Source organism: Saccopteryx leptura, chromosome 10, assembly GCF_036850995.1.
Source record: "Saccopteryx leptura isolate mSacLep1 chromosome 10, mSacLep1_pri_phased_curated, whole genome shotgun sequence".
In the NCBI taxonomy this organism is placed as follows: domain Eukaryota; kingdom Metazoa; phylum Chordata; class Mammalia; order Chiroptera; family Emballonuridae; genus Saccopteryx; species Saccopteryx leptura.
In genome coordinates this window covers 5,316,039-5,329,439 of record NC_089512.1, presented here as the reverse complement: position 1 = coordinate 5,329,439, position 13,401 = coordinate 5,316,039, and the positions used below count along the sequence as shown (strand labels likewise).

At 48.0% G+C, this 13,401-nt stretch overlaps 1 protein-coding gene across 7 annotated transcripts in view; it reads left to right on the top strand.

Annotated features, from left to right (window-relative positions):
- Positions 1–13,401, top strand: part of DOCK3 (dedicator of cytokinesis 3) — a 261,860-nt gene that overhangs the window by 208,724 nt on the left and 39,735 nt on the right. For 6 of the 7 annotated variants that reach the window (XM_066350463.1, XM_066350461.1, XM_066350459.1 and 3 more), the window contains 5 exons: positions 5,403–5,488; positions 7,821–7,847; positions 7,981–8,076; positions 11,570–11,630; positions 12,144–12,237. In XM_066350463.1, coding sequence (XP_066206560.1) covers positions 5,403–5,488; positions 7,821–7,847; positions 7,981–8,076; positions 11,570–11,630; positions 12,144–12,237 — 364 coding nt within the window. The remainder of the gene's footprint in view (positions 1–5,402; positions 5,489–7,820; positions 7,848–7,980; positions 8,077–11,569; positions 11,631–12,143; positions 12,238–13,401) is intronic. The other variant, XM_066350460.1, reaches the window with a different exon arrangement.

Genomic DNA, 13,401 nt, shown 5'->3' with positions numbered 1-13,401 from the left:
CTGATTTTTTAATTTTTGTTTTCCAGTTGTTTGTTGCAAGCATATAGAAATACAATGTTTTTGTATACTAACATCATATCCTGCACCCTTGATAAACTCATGTATTAGTTCTAGAAGCTCTTTATAGATTCCTTGAGATTTTTCTGTCACCTGCAGATAGAGACAGTTTTATTTCTTCTTTTCTAATCTGTATTCCTCTTATTTCCTTTTACTGCCTCATTGCACTGGCTAGAACCTCTGGTCTGAAGTTAAATGAGAGTGATGAGAGTGGGCATCATTGCCTTGTTCTTAATCTTAGGGGAAAACACTCAGTATTTCACAATTATGACTTAGCTCTAGATTTTTTTATAGATGATCTTCATCAGAAGACTGTTTTTAAAGTGTGTGGCTGTAATGCCTTCAGTACTTCAGGAAATAATCACTTCTTTTTCTTTTGAAATTAAATTTAATGGGGAGACATTGATCAATAAGAGTACATAGGTTTGGCTTGACCTGTGGTGGCTCAGTGGAGAAAGCGTTGACCTGGAATGGTGAGGTCGCTGGTTCAAATCCCTGAGTTTGCCTGGTTCAAGGCACATATAGGAGCAACTACTATGAGTAGATGCTTTCCACTTCTCCCTCCTCTTTCTCATCCTCCCTCTCTTTCTATCTGTCTCTCTCCCCCACCCCAAACTCAATAAATAAAATCTAAAAAAAAAAAAAAAAAAAAGAGTTCAATAGGTTTCAGGTGAACATCTCTATAGCATTTGAACTGTTGATTGCATTGTGTGCCCATCACTCAAAGTCAAATCATTTTCCATCACTGTATATTTGTCCCTCTTTACTCCCCACCCCCTCCCCTGAGAACCACAGGAGATAATCATTTCAAACAGAAAAGAAATGTTGCTTTTCTGTGTTGTCTCATGGGTGTCTTCTAATTGTGCAAAGTGCCCAACTGCCTGGGAGAGAACCCAGTTTCCAGGAAGCAGATGACACTGCAGACCTGCACCGTGGGCCAGCTGAGGCTCCGGAAAGGGGCTGGGCTGCGCCCCCCGTTACGCTGAAGCAAGAAGGCCAGCTTGATGGGAGATGAAGTTGGAGCTCATTTGTCTCACCTTTTAAGCCTCAGCTGATGAACTGTGTTCTGTCCCCAGTAAGACTATCATGAGCAGTTGATCTACAGCCAGCATGTAAACCTTGTTGTCCCCGGCTGGAAAGGTGCTGCTTCCCTTTGCCATCAAGTATTTTAGAAGAATGGTCTATCTACTCTTCCACTTTCCACCTCCTGAAATATCCTATTTAGCCTAGCGTATATTGTGCACCCACTTCTGTTGAAACCGCTCTCTTTTGAAGGTCGTCTATAACCACCAAAATCCAAGATTTTTGGTCTTGTTTCCAATTGTACTTTCCATAGCTTTGGCTCTGTTAGCTACTCCCCTACTTCTTACCACTACTAAAAATACTTCTAACTATAAAACAGTGCTTGGCCCTGGCCGGTTGGCTCAGCGGTAGAGCGTCGGCCTGGCGTGCAGGAGTCCCGGGTTCGATTCCTGGCCAGGGCACATAGGAGAAGCGCCCATCTGCTTCTCCACCCCTCCCCCTCTCCTTCCTCTCTGTCTCTCTCTTCCCCTCCCACAGCCGAGGCTCCATTGGAGCAAAAGATGGCCCGGGCGCTGGGGGTGGCTCCTTGGCCTCTGCCCCAGGCGCTAGAGTGGCTCTGGTCACGACAGAGCGACACCCCAGATGGGCAGAGCATTGCCACCTGGTGGGCGTGCCGGGTGGATCCTGGTCGGGCGCATGCGGGAGTCTGACTGCCTCCCCGTTTCCAGCTTCAGAAAAATACAAAAAAACAAACAAACAAAAAAAAACAACAGTGCTTAATGTAGAAACATTAAAAGTACAAATAAGCTATAATGAAAAAATTTAACCCATAATCCTACTATTAGTAACTTGTAGGGAAGGGAGTTGGGCTGTCTTTTTAGTATTTTTTCCAATTCATAGTTGTGGTTTTTTTCTTTTAAGTTAAAAAATGGAATCTGTGTTGGGTTTTTTTAGGACAATTAATGTATGTTGGTTTTGGTCTCCCTTTTGTAGCAGCACCCTGTCCTCACTGTCTCTGCACGTGAGCCGTCAGTGTAGCGCCGACATGCTGTTCTGTTGCTTGACTGGACCTCTGTGTGTTTAGTCAGTCTCCTAGTTCTGGAAACTTAGGCACATTTAAAAGTTTTGTTGTTGGCCCTGGCCGGTTGGCTCAGTGGTAGAGCGTCGGCCTGGCGTGCAGAAGTCCCGGGTTCGATTCCCGGCCAGGGCACACAGGAGAAGCGCCCATCTGCTTCTCCACCCCTCCCCCTCTCCTTCCTCTTTGTCTCTCTCTTCTCCTCCCGTAGCCGAGGCTCCACTGGAGCAAAGATGGCCCGGGCGCTGGGGATGGCTCCTCGGCCTCTGCCCCAGGCGCTAGAGTGGCTCTGGTCACAACAGAGCGCCACCCCGGAGGGGCAGAGCATCGCCCCCTGGTGGGCAGAGCGTCGCCCCCTGGTGGGCGTGCCAGTTGGATCCCGGTCGGGCGCATGCGGGAGTCTGTCTGACTGCCTCCCCGTTTCCGGCTTCAGAAAAATACAGGAAAAAAAAAAAAGTTTTGTTGTTAAAATTGCAAAAAAACATATATATGCCTAATCATTTTCTTAGGTAAATTTCTCACCTGTTAATTGCTGAACCAAAGAGCTAAAACATTTCATAAGTTTTTCCACTATTTCTTGAAACTCTTGAGAGTCTATAGACTTGTCAAACCCCAAGCCACCCTTTCTGTGTGTGCTCCACCCGAACACTGATCATGCTGCACTGGGTCGGCCGCTGTCCTTCCTGTCCCCTCCACCAGGTGATGTGCTGTTGGAGCCAGGACTATTCCTTATGCTTTTATTTCTTAGAACCCAGTATGGTGTCTGAGGTGCGGTAGGTTCGTGGAGTTGAAAATCAAAACCAGCACTCATCGAGCACTTCCCAGGAGCTAGGGCACAGTGGACTGAAGAGGAACGGTAACCCCCATTGCTGTCTCACAGCAAGGAAACTTGCACTTAGAAGGGGAAATAGAGCTCACAAAAATTAGGGGATATTTCAAAGTGAATATGAAGCAATGAAATATCCCCTAATTGTTGTGAGCAGTGTACTTTGTCCAGAAGTAGCAGCAGATTGTGTAGCAGGAAATCTGTTTGTTGAAGGAATGAGTGAGGTGTCACTTTAGGAATATCGGTTCTGTAAATAAAAGTAACTCCTCAAACCTGAAATTGTCAATATTACCAATTATGAAAAACTTACCATTTCATCTGACTTAGGGACATTGATTTTCTTCAGAATCCCCTGTTCTGGATTTCTCAATTTCTTCTGGCTCCTTCGTTTACCAGCACTGCAGAGGGTGATGAAGTAAGGTCCCCATATACAGAAGTTCTGACACTTGAATTGGCATCATAACCCCCTGGAGGGCTTGTTGAAACACAGATCACTGCCTCCCCGCTGAGCTTCTGATGCAGTGGGAGCCTGAGAATTTGCATTTCTAACAAGGTCTCTGGTGACTGATGCTGCTGGACTAGGGACCCATATTGGAAACTCCAGGGAACTGCCTTACCCATGTTTGCACTGTTGTATCTCTGCTGCTCCAGGTCTCCTCCCCACTTTTGCCCTGTTCTGAGAAGCACAATCTACTTGTACCTGCATATGTGAAGGGAAATCCCTTGTTATGAACAGACCCCGCTTCCCTTGGGAGACTTGTGGCCAGCTGACTGACCAAGTGAGACAGAAAGAGCAAGCTTTGAACTGGGAGTGAGATGCCGTGGCTTCTAGGCCCCGCTCTCCCTGACAGCAAGTCCCCACTGAGGCCTCTTCTCTCCGCAGAGAGAGTTGTGGCATCACTCCCTAAGGACCCCTGTCTCAGACTTTGTTTCCTGTGAATGGATGTTCAAGCAGCTGACTCTTCAGACCAAACATAAATGTGTGACTGTCCTCATCCTGGCCGGGGAACAGGCTCTCTCGTTTTCTGCTAAGGGGATTTCAGAAACCATAATTGCCCTCAATGAATTTCCTAATTCAGTTATTCTTTTATTAGTTCATTGCCTGAAGATTTTGGCCCTATATGGAGTGAGAAAATGCTCCTGTTATGGTTCATTATTATGTGCAGCTATGCCGTTTATTTTTATTTATGGATTGATTTTAGAGTGAGAGAGAGAGAAAAACCAATTTGTTGTTCCACTTATGTACGCATTCACTGGTTGATTCTTGTATGTGCTCTGACTGGGAATCGAACCCACAACCTTGGTATATCAGGGTGGTGCATCATTTTTGGTTTATTTGAAATATCTATATAAATAATAACCACAATTGCACATTTTCAAGGCTAATGAAGGGTTTAAAAGGTTTGATGTCACACCACTTACAAGTTCATTTCTCAGCTCCTAGTGAACTTAATGAAGCCTGTCAGAAGTGACCGAGCACTGCTGAGCACCTTGTGGGTCAGGGGCGCAGTGTGACAGGTGCAGCGTTGCTCCTCGCAGTTGAGGAATCCACCCATGACGACCCAAGGGCTTTAGGTCCTGTGGGGACAAACAGTGGAGCCCTTTATCCTGAAGGAGACTCTCTGAAGGGAACACGTGTCCCTTCGCCCAGTCAAATGGCAGTCAGAGTAAGGACCAGCCCCCTGCTCCCCTCCTGTGCACCTGGCTGTCTAGAGCAGTGGTCAACCTGGTCCCTACCGCCCACTAGGGGGTGTTCCAGCTTTCATGGTGGGCAGTAGCAGAGCAACCAAAGTATAAATAAAAAGATAGATTTAACTATAATAAGTTGTTTTATAAAGATTTATTCTGCCAAACAGCGAAAATCCGACATAAAGTACTTGGTAAGTAATTATTATTATATGCTTTAACTTGCTGTAACTCTGCTTTATAAATTTTATAAAGTAAAGTTACTTCCCTACTTTATAAGTCACCATTACTATGGAACCGATGGGCGGTTAGAAAATTTTACTACTAACAGAGATACAAAAGTGGGCGGTAGGTATAAAAAGGTTGATTAACCCTGGTCTAGAGGGTCAAGTTCTAACCAAATGTTTTGTATACATATCAATTCTTTTGAATGAACATTTTTTAAGGCAGAAAGACCTCTTTTAGATCCAAAATACTTTTCTCTCCAGGGAGTCCTGGCCTTTGTCCCTAGCCTGGGAAAAGAGCCCCTGAGAATTCTGAGTCCTAGCTCTCTTTCAAACCACTGGAAGGGGAGGTCTTCCCGGCTGGGGGAGGCAGGGTGGTTTCTCCTGGCTTGAGTGAGATCCTATCTTCCCCAGGATGTAGTTGGTGCAAAGACAAAGCAGGGAGCCGTCCCCCACCATCCTCACCTGCAGCGGGGTCAGCCCAACTTATACAGTCTCTGCTTCCCTCTAGGTGGAGGCCGAGCTGATCGACAAGCTGGACAGCATGGTGTCAGAAGGGAAAGGTGACGAGAGCTACCGGGAGCTCTTCGGCCTGCTGTAAGCGGCTTCAGCCTCAGGCACCCCACGCTGGGGGACGGGGTAGAGTGGGCTAATGAAGGATAGGGGTGCCCCCCCATGCTGGGCTGGCTTCAGAGGGTGGGTGTCAGGAGAGATCTAGGTTGTTCCTAGTGGTAGCAGTGACTGCCTCCTGTAAAAAAAAAAAAAAAAAAAGTGATGTCCTGACAGCAGCTCTCCCAGAGATTGCTGTGGTTGCTGAAGAGGCGGAGGCAGGGCGAACACTCTGACTCCTGCACGTGCTGATAGGAAAGGATCGCTCTATGTCCTCCTAAGTGTACACTGGAGCCAGTTGGGCAGATAGTTCATGGGGACTCGATGAGGGCTCAGTACTAGGAGGGGGAGTTGAATTCCTGCTCTGCAAGAACTTACAGCTTGGAAAACACTAACACGGATTCTGTGCCTTGAACAAGTCATACCCCTCTTCATGCCGGTTTCCCTGTGTGAGAAACGGTGGGGGGGGGGGGGGTCCCGAGTGATGTCGAGGGCTCTCCCAGGCCTACCACTCGTGGCTTCTGTCTTGAGTTCCTGGAGGCCAAGAGACCTTTCAGGACTTGCCACAGGGCTAAGTCCAAAGGGCCGCTCAGGGAGCCATGGTGATCCTGAGCACTTTCTCATTTTAAAAAACAAAAACAAAACATAAGACATTTGCAGTCCTAGAGTCTCCCATCTCGCTCATTTCCAGCTTTGAGATTCTCTTTGATTTCGTGTCATGCTGAAGGCCAACCTGGAACGTATTTTCCAGTAATAATACTATACATTTGCTTAGAACTTTACACTGTGCAGAAAAGTGTTGAAATTTCCTGTTTAACCCTCACACCGCACCTGTGAGGCAGGCAGGGCAGATGTCATCTGGATGAACGGAGGTGATAAAACGGCCCAGAGCAGTGACACCATGCCCCTGCCGGCACCACCAGTAAGCAGCGGCTCCGGAGGGGAGCCCCGATCTCCTGGTTTTAAAGGGGGAAACCTTTCTGTTCTGTTCTATCCACTTTGTTCCTTGATGAGTCAGGCAATGAAATGTGAATGTACTTGAAATTTAAATAATTTTAATTTGTGGAAATGAGTGCATTTCCCTTTTAGCTGAAGCTATTTCTAATTGTGGAAGTAAGGCAGAGAAATTTCTTCGTAAGCCACTAACAGATGATTTTACTACAAGGAAGAAGCATAAAAGTAATTTGTAATCACTAATCACCTGACCAGATGAACCCTTCTGAAACCGTGGATGCGAACTGAAGGCCACTGGTAGATAGCAGGGAGCTGCATTTCCCAGTTAGTGTTTCGGGGAAGATTGTCGGTATGCTGAAAAAAGACTAAGTGGGTCATGGGCTGATCGGTTTAGAAAAGACTGAATTGAACAAAATTGAACAGGCCTCTGTAACTTTAGATTTCTCAAAGCCTTAAATGTGCAGAAAGATGTGAAATTCTCCAAAAGGGTATTGTGATCAGCACTTGCCATGCTTGTTTGCACACAGAATACCTCTCTCTGTCACCCAGGACAGCAGAGCTCTGTAGAGCAGTTAGGGGAATGCTGACACAGTGGCTTTATCCACATGGTTCAGAGGCCAGAGCCAATGGTCCTGCCTTCTCTTTTGTTAGCATGGGTCGCATGGGAAACCGTCACCTTCCCAGAAGTCTCGGCTCAGACTGAATGCTCTGTGCAGAGAGACGGTCAGCGTCACAGCAGCATTAACAGCTGCCAAGCTGTAGGTGTGAGTCCCCAGTGGGATGCCCCTAGCTGGGCCTACTCATCCAGGTGACTTTTCATGACCTTAAGAAGCTAGGGACCATATGGAAAGGAGTCAGGGGAGATCTGTGGGAAGCGAGGATCTTAGAGGCCAGGGTCTTTGGAGAAGCCAGAGGCCGTCCTGAGGTACTGGGAGCACGGGGCTGGTGAGTGAGAAGAGGACCTGGGTGTTCAGATTCTGGCTCTGGCACATTTTGTGTGGGAACATCCCGACAATGGAGATGGCTGTGTACAGCTCCTGGAGGGCCTCATGCTGAGCCCTCAAGACTGGTGAGAATCTTGCCCTTGGTTTGTATGACAGGTTGGTGTGTGTGTACGCTGATGATAGCCCTAGGAATTGGTAGAGGCGGTCAGCCATTTGGCAAAGCCAGGTTGAACCTCAGTGGACCCTTACTCAGCTACTTCTTCAGAATAGGCTTACAGTGTGCACCGAAAGGGCTGGGACTTTGAAATCCCTCTCGGTTCAGTGGCATTCTTAGGGTCTTATATAGGAAAATGGAAGATATGCTCATTTGTTCTTGCCAGTTCAGTAATTGCCTTGTCATTGCTTTCTGCTGCGTGGAGCAGAACTCAGCTGTTTGGGCCCTACCCCAGGTAAGACTGCAGTGTGGTAAGTCTGCCGTCTCCGTACCCATCGCAGGCCCCATGGGCTCTAGGATCCCACTCTTGTGCCGAGGAAGGCTCATGAATTATGTGTTGTTTGTTTCCCTCGCTCCTCCACCAATAGCCTGCTGGAGAAGGTTGAACAGGAAACATGGCGTGAGACCGGCATTTCCTTTGTGACTTCAGTCACCCGCCTCATGGAACGCCTTCTTGACTACAGGTATCTTCTCAGGCACCTACCTGACCTCTTCTCTGATCAGGATGCTCTCTCCAGCAAGGGCATCCTTGACCTTAAGAAGCTGAGACCATGTGCCCTTCAGGGGGAGGACTGTTCTGGTGTTGGGTGCCATCACCAGTCATTAAGAATCTACTGATGGCCGAAGGTGGGGGCAGGGGAGCGGAGGGGAGAGAGAGCACATGCCTTCCTGGGATCCCTCCTGGTATATGGGTACATGTTCCCAGGAGACACCCCATGACTTGCAGCCATCTGGCTTTCCATCCTGAGGAATGGACACAGCAGGGAGGGAAAGAAAAGTTGTCTCCAGAGCAAGGCAGAGAATACCTGTAGGTCCTTAGTGTGGCCTTTCTTCAGAGCCATATGGCAGATGAGCAGGGAAATGTTGCCTGGTACAAAAGTGTGACCCAGAAGGACTCTCAGTTGGCTTTTCCATTGTCCAGGGAGCCTACTTTTCTATGCCTGCGTTCTTTGCCTAAAGTCTGTGTATTTCTGTCCTTTGGTCCTGGTCATAAGAAGATAACAGGAATCAGATCGTGAGTGAGCTCAGAGTTCTTTATGTTCTCTTTGGTCTGAGAGTTCATATGAAATTAGTTTTTTCATGAAAACCTGCTTTCTCGGTCATTTTATGACTTTTGAATTAGTTTAAAAGTTTCAGTGATGCTACCACTGCAGCCTTAGATTTTCTTCCGGCAGACTTCAGGAGTGTGGACTTAGGGTGCCTTTTGGGACCTAGAGGAAGATGATAAGGAATGGAAGAGGAAACCCAGCCCCAAGCGATAGTTGTCTCCTCTGTACAACAAGACTTGAAATAGCCAAGAGAGAGCATTTTCGACCCATGAATCGGAAAATGGGAACAAGTTCAGGTCCCCAGCAGCTTCTGCTGAGTAAGCAGGTCTACTCTGCGGGGACTAGGATGTACAGGGCACTGGCGTGGACGCGGAGATGGAACTCCTGAGAAAGGGCTCACATCTGTGCTTCTCACAGTTGTTCAGACCATTGTTCCTGGGCCCTAGGAGATCCCAGGTGGCCTTTTGGGAGCCCCTTGTAGCAGAGAGGACTTATTTGTTCACATCATACCCCTCGTCTTTCCTACACCTGCCACCACCCAGGGAGGATGGGTGGGTAAAACTCTTTGCCTCTTCCTCACTACATTTACTAAAGGTTGGCCCTCTTCACTGTCGCCTGCCAGCAAGAGCAGAAATTAATTTCTCAGGCTCCAGGGCCTAGTTTTAATGCTTGTTTGATTTCTCTACCTACCTTGCGGCTCACAAGCAACTCAAACTCACTTCGTTCTCCTCCATTTCTTGGCTCAGTGATGGTACTTACCACATAAGTTCAGGCTCTTTCACGTGACATCAAAGGCTCCTCATCCGCTGGCCTTTGCTCACCTCTCCGGCCCTATCTCCTGTCAGTCCCACCCATGCCCTGCACCCCACCTCCCAGTATTGTTCCTGTTAGCTTAAAAGGAAGCACCATGGTGCTTATGATGGCTCCCACTTATTAAAACTGTACCGCCTGACCTGTGGTGGCACAGTAGCTAGAACATTGACCTGGGACACTGAGGTCACAGGTGTGAAACCCCAAGGTCACCAACTTGAGTGCAGGCTCATCTAGCTTGAGCACAGGCTTATTGGTTGAGCGCAGGGTCACTGGCTTAAGTGTGGGATGATCAACGTGATCCTATGGTCACTCGCTTGAGCCCAAAGGTTGCTGGCATGAAGCCCAAGGTCGCTGGCTTGAGCAAGGGGTCACTGGCTTGCCTGGAGCTCCCCCCGTCAAGGCACATATGAGAAAGCAATCAATGAACAACTGAAATGTCACAACTATGAGCTGATGCTTCTCCTCTGTCTTTGTTTGTCTCTCGCATGCACTTAGAAAAAAAACAACTTATCTATCTATATGTGTGTGTGTATGTATGTATATGTGTGTGTATGTATGTATATAAAATATATTTTGTGCTTCACAGTCTCTAATATCATAAGGAGCCCTGAAGGGTGACCCTTATCTTTGTACCAATGAAGGCATACCATTGCCAGGATTTAAACCCAGATCTGCCTGATTCCAAAGCCATGCCCTACATTCTCATCTTTGTTGTTACCACTCACATTCTTCCCTTCAGAAAGAGTTGGCTTTCCAGCCCACCCCCGTCAAAGAGTCTGTCCTAGCAGGGTCTGAGCTGGCTGTCTCTGCTCACCTCTTTCGGAGCATGAGTCACCTCAGATGATCATCATTTGTCACCTTTCCAGCTCATCCAACAGAAGAGAGCCAACTCTTTGAGGACAAGAACTTTATCCTTATCTCCCTGGTTCCCTGCATGGAGCCTTGATAGTCCCTGATAGGTGTATAGCAGGGGTCCCCAAACTTTTTACACAGGGGGCCAGTTCACTGTCCCTCAGACCATTGGAGGGCCGGACTATAAAAAAACTATGAACAAATCCCTGTGCACACTGCACATATCTTATTTTAAAGTAAAAAAAACAAAACGGGAACAAATACAATATTTAAAATAAAGAACAAGTAAATTTAAATCAACAAACTGACCAGTATTTAAATGGGAACTATGCTCCTCTCACTGACCACCAATGAAAGAGGTGCCCCTTCCAGAAGTGCGGCAGGGGCCGGATAAATGGCCTCAGGGGGCCGCATGTGGCCCATGGGCCGTAGTTTGGGGACCCCTGGTGTATAGTATGTACTGATTGATTGGATAAACTTCCTGGAAGATTATGCAGGAACCAAAGAAGTCTCTTCCACCCCAGTGCAGTTTAGTTCAACAAGAGCTTAACTAAGAAAATAACTATTGAAAGCTAATATATATATGATATATATATGTATACACATACATACATACACATATATACATGCATTGATTATATAATTAATCAATAGGTTGCACTCCAGAATGACTTGACCTATAGTGTGAGACTCAGTTTTATACTGGCGTGAACCGTAAGTACTCAGAGAAGTACCTCTTCAACTCTTAGGCTGATGTCTCCAACTTCTGCATGAATCCCAGACATTCTGTGTTGGATATAAAAGTGCTCATTGGTAGCAACTGTGTTTCTCAGATTAGAAGCAAAGGTCTGGAAGGGTTTTCCTGGTGCTCTGGAACAGACAGGGACAGAGCCAGGGCTGCCAAGCTCCTTGGGGCTCGTTGGAACCTCCACCTGGAGGAGGCAGCTGGAGGTCATGGAGCTTTTCTCTGCCAGGCCCCTCCATTGGCACCGAGGGCTGCCCGGCCACCGGTCAGGCACAGCCAGCCCTCTGCACACGGCCACAGCCCGATGCTTCAGAAGCCTCTCTTAGGAGAGTCCCTGCTCGTCCTCCAGGGGGAAGCAGCCAAGAAGCAGCTCTGACTGGAGAGCATCCCAGTCTGGGGCTGGGTCACACTCACGCCTCAGTGACACTGCAGTTCTGTGTGCTGTCCCAGAGGCACCACTGCATGCCATGGGACATTCATCTGCACTCTCCCTTCCAGGGACTGCATGAAAGGAGAGGAGACAGAGAATAAGAAGATCGGCTGCACAGTTAACCTGATGGTGAGAGGACCTGGCTCTTCCTCCTGTCTGCCTAGTAGGGTTACTCTGACCTGTACTGCAGTTGGCTAGGCCTTTCTACAGCACATGGCTAGAAGCCTAGGAGTCTGAGTCAGGGCGCCAGCTCTGTTACTGGCATCTTGGGGACCTGTACCTCCTCAGTCACGTCCCCACTTGGGAAAGGAATGAAATGAGCTTCTCTTTGGACAGAGCTGTAGCCTGGCCTCTTGGCCAAGTCCCACCAACCCTGACATACCCTAACTCCCAGCCTGCTGGTCCCCAATCTACACGGGCATTCTTCCTCTTTCTCACTACTCAAGGCTCCCACAGATCTGCCAGGGGCTCCACCCCAAGCAGGTGGGTCCTTTTCCTTCTTGGTGTTGGCTATGTCCACAGCCTGCCCTCCCACTCCTGCCCTGAACACCTGGGTTGTGGCCAGCTGCCTGGCGCTCGGGTATGGCCTCCACAGATGTCAGCCTCTCCCATTTATATGTATTATTTCCTTCTCTCCTACAGAATTTTTACAAATCAGAGATTAACAAAGAAGAAATGTATATTCGCTATATCCATAAGCTTTGTGATATGCATTTGCAGGCCGAGAACTACACGGGTGAGTGGAAGAGGGAGAGCCATGCCTCCCCGTGGGGACAGTCTGGATAGATATGCACAGCTGGCAGAGAAGGGCTCTGCACTGGTGTCTGCAAGATCTTGGCAGAGTGTTGGGGCCGTGCTGCCCTCTCCCCTCCCTCCTTCCCCTCTTCTCCTCTGTAACACGTGGTAGAGAGAGCAGGTGGGACTTCCACCAGTGCCTCGTGCATGGGCTCTGCTGCCTGGGGCTGCTGTCCCTTCCCCTTGCCTCCTGTTCACCCACTTTGAGGCCTCCTAGGTAACTTCCAAATTCGGTGTGCCAGTTTCGGGGCATCCTGAGCTCGCTGTCACTGCTCACACACAGAGCCTTTTTAATGACCTTCACAGCTGAAACTAAGTGAGGCCACCACATAGGAGCATGCGCCTACTCCTGGACTTCTAGAACTCACTGGAGCCCTGCCTTACAGCCTAGGCTCTTCCCCTACACCAGGGGGAGTCAACCTTTTTATACCTACCGCCCACTTCTGTATCTCTGTTAGTAGTAACATTTTCTAACCGCCCACCGGTTCCACAGTAATGGTGATTTATAAAGTAGGGAAGTCACTTTACTTTATAAAATTTACAGCAAATGAAAGCATATAATAGTAATTACTTACCAAGTACTTTATGTCGGATTTTCGCTAAGTTTGGCAGAGTAAATCTTTATAAAACAACTTACTATAGTTAAATCTATCTTTTTATTTATACTTGGGTTGCTCCGCTACTGCTCACCATGAAAGCTGGAACGCCCACTAGTGGGCGGTAGGGACCAGGTTGACTACCACTGCCCTACAGCTACACAGCAGACCATGCTGAGCTGGGCTTTCTGACAGGCCCTTTCGTTGCGTCTACAATTTAATCCATTGCCAAGGCCTTTTCTAACAGAACACATTGAAAAGCATTTCAGTGTGCCTGTCATACACTGTTTACTGAGCCCCACTCTGAATGAGAAGTCCTACCTGGTCACCTTGTGCCATAATTTCCCCCAAATTGCCACCTTCTTCACTGTGGTGACCAGCCACCACATCTTAGCCTCTGGGCCACAGGACTGAACTTGGTGTGCTAGACTAGGCAGCTGAAGCTGTTCTCCACACAGATTACTAGAACTGGATGAAATTGTTGAAACATAGAATCCTTTATCTTTACC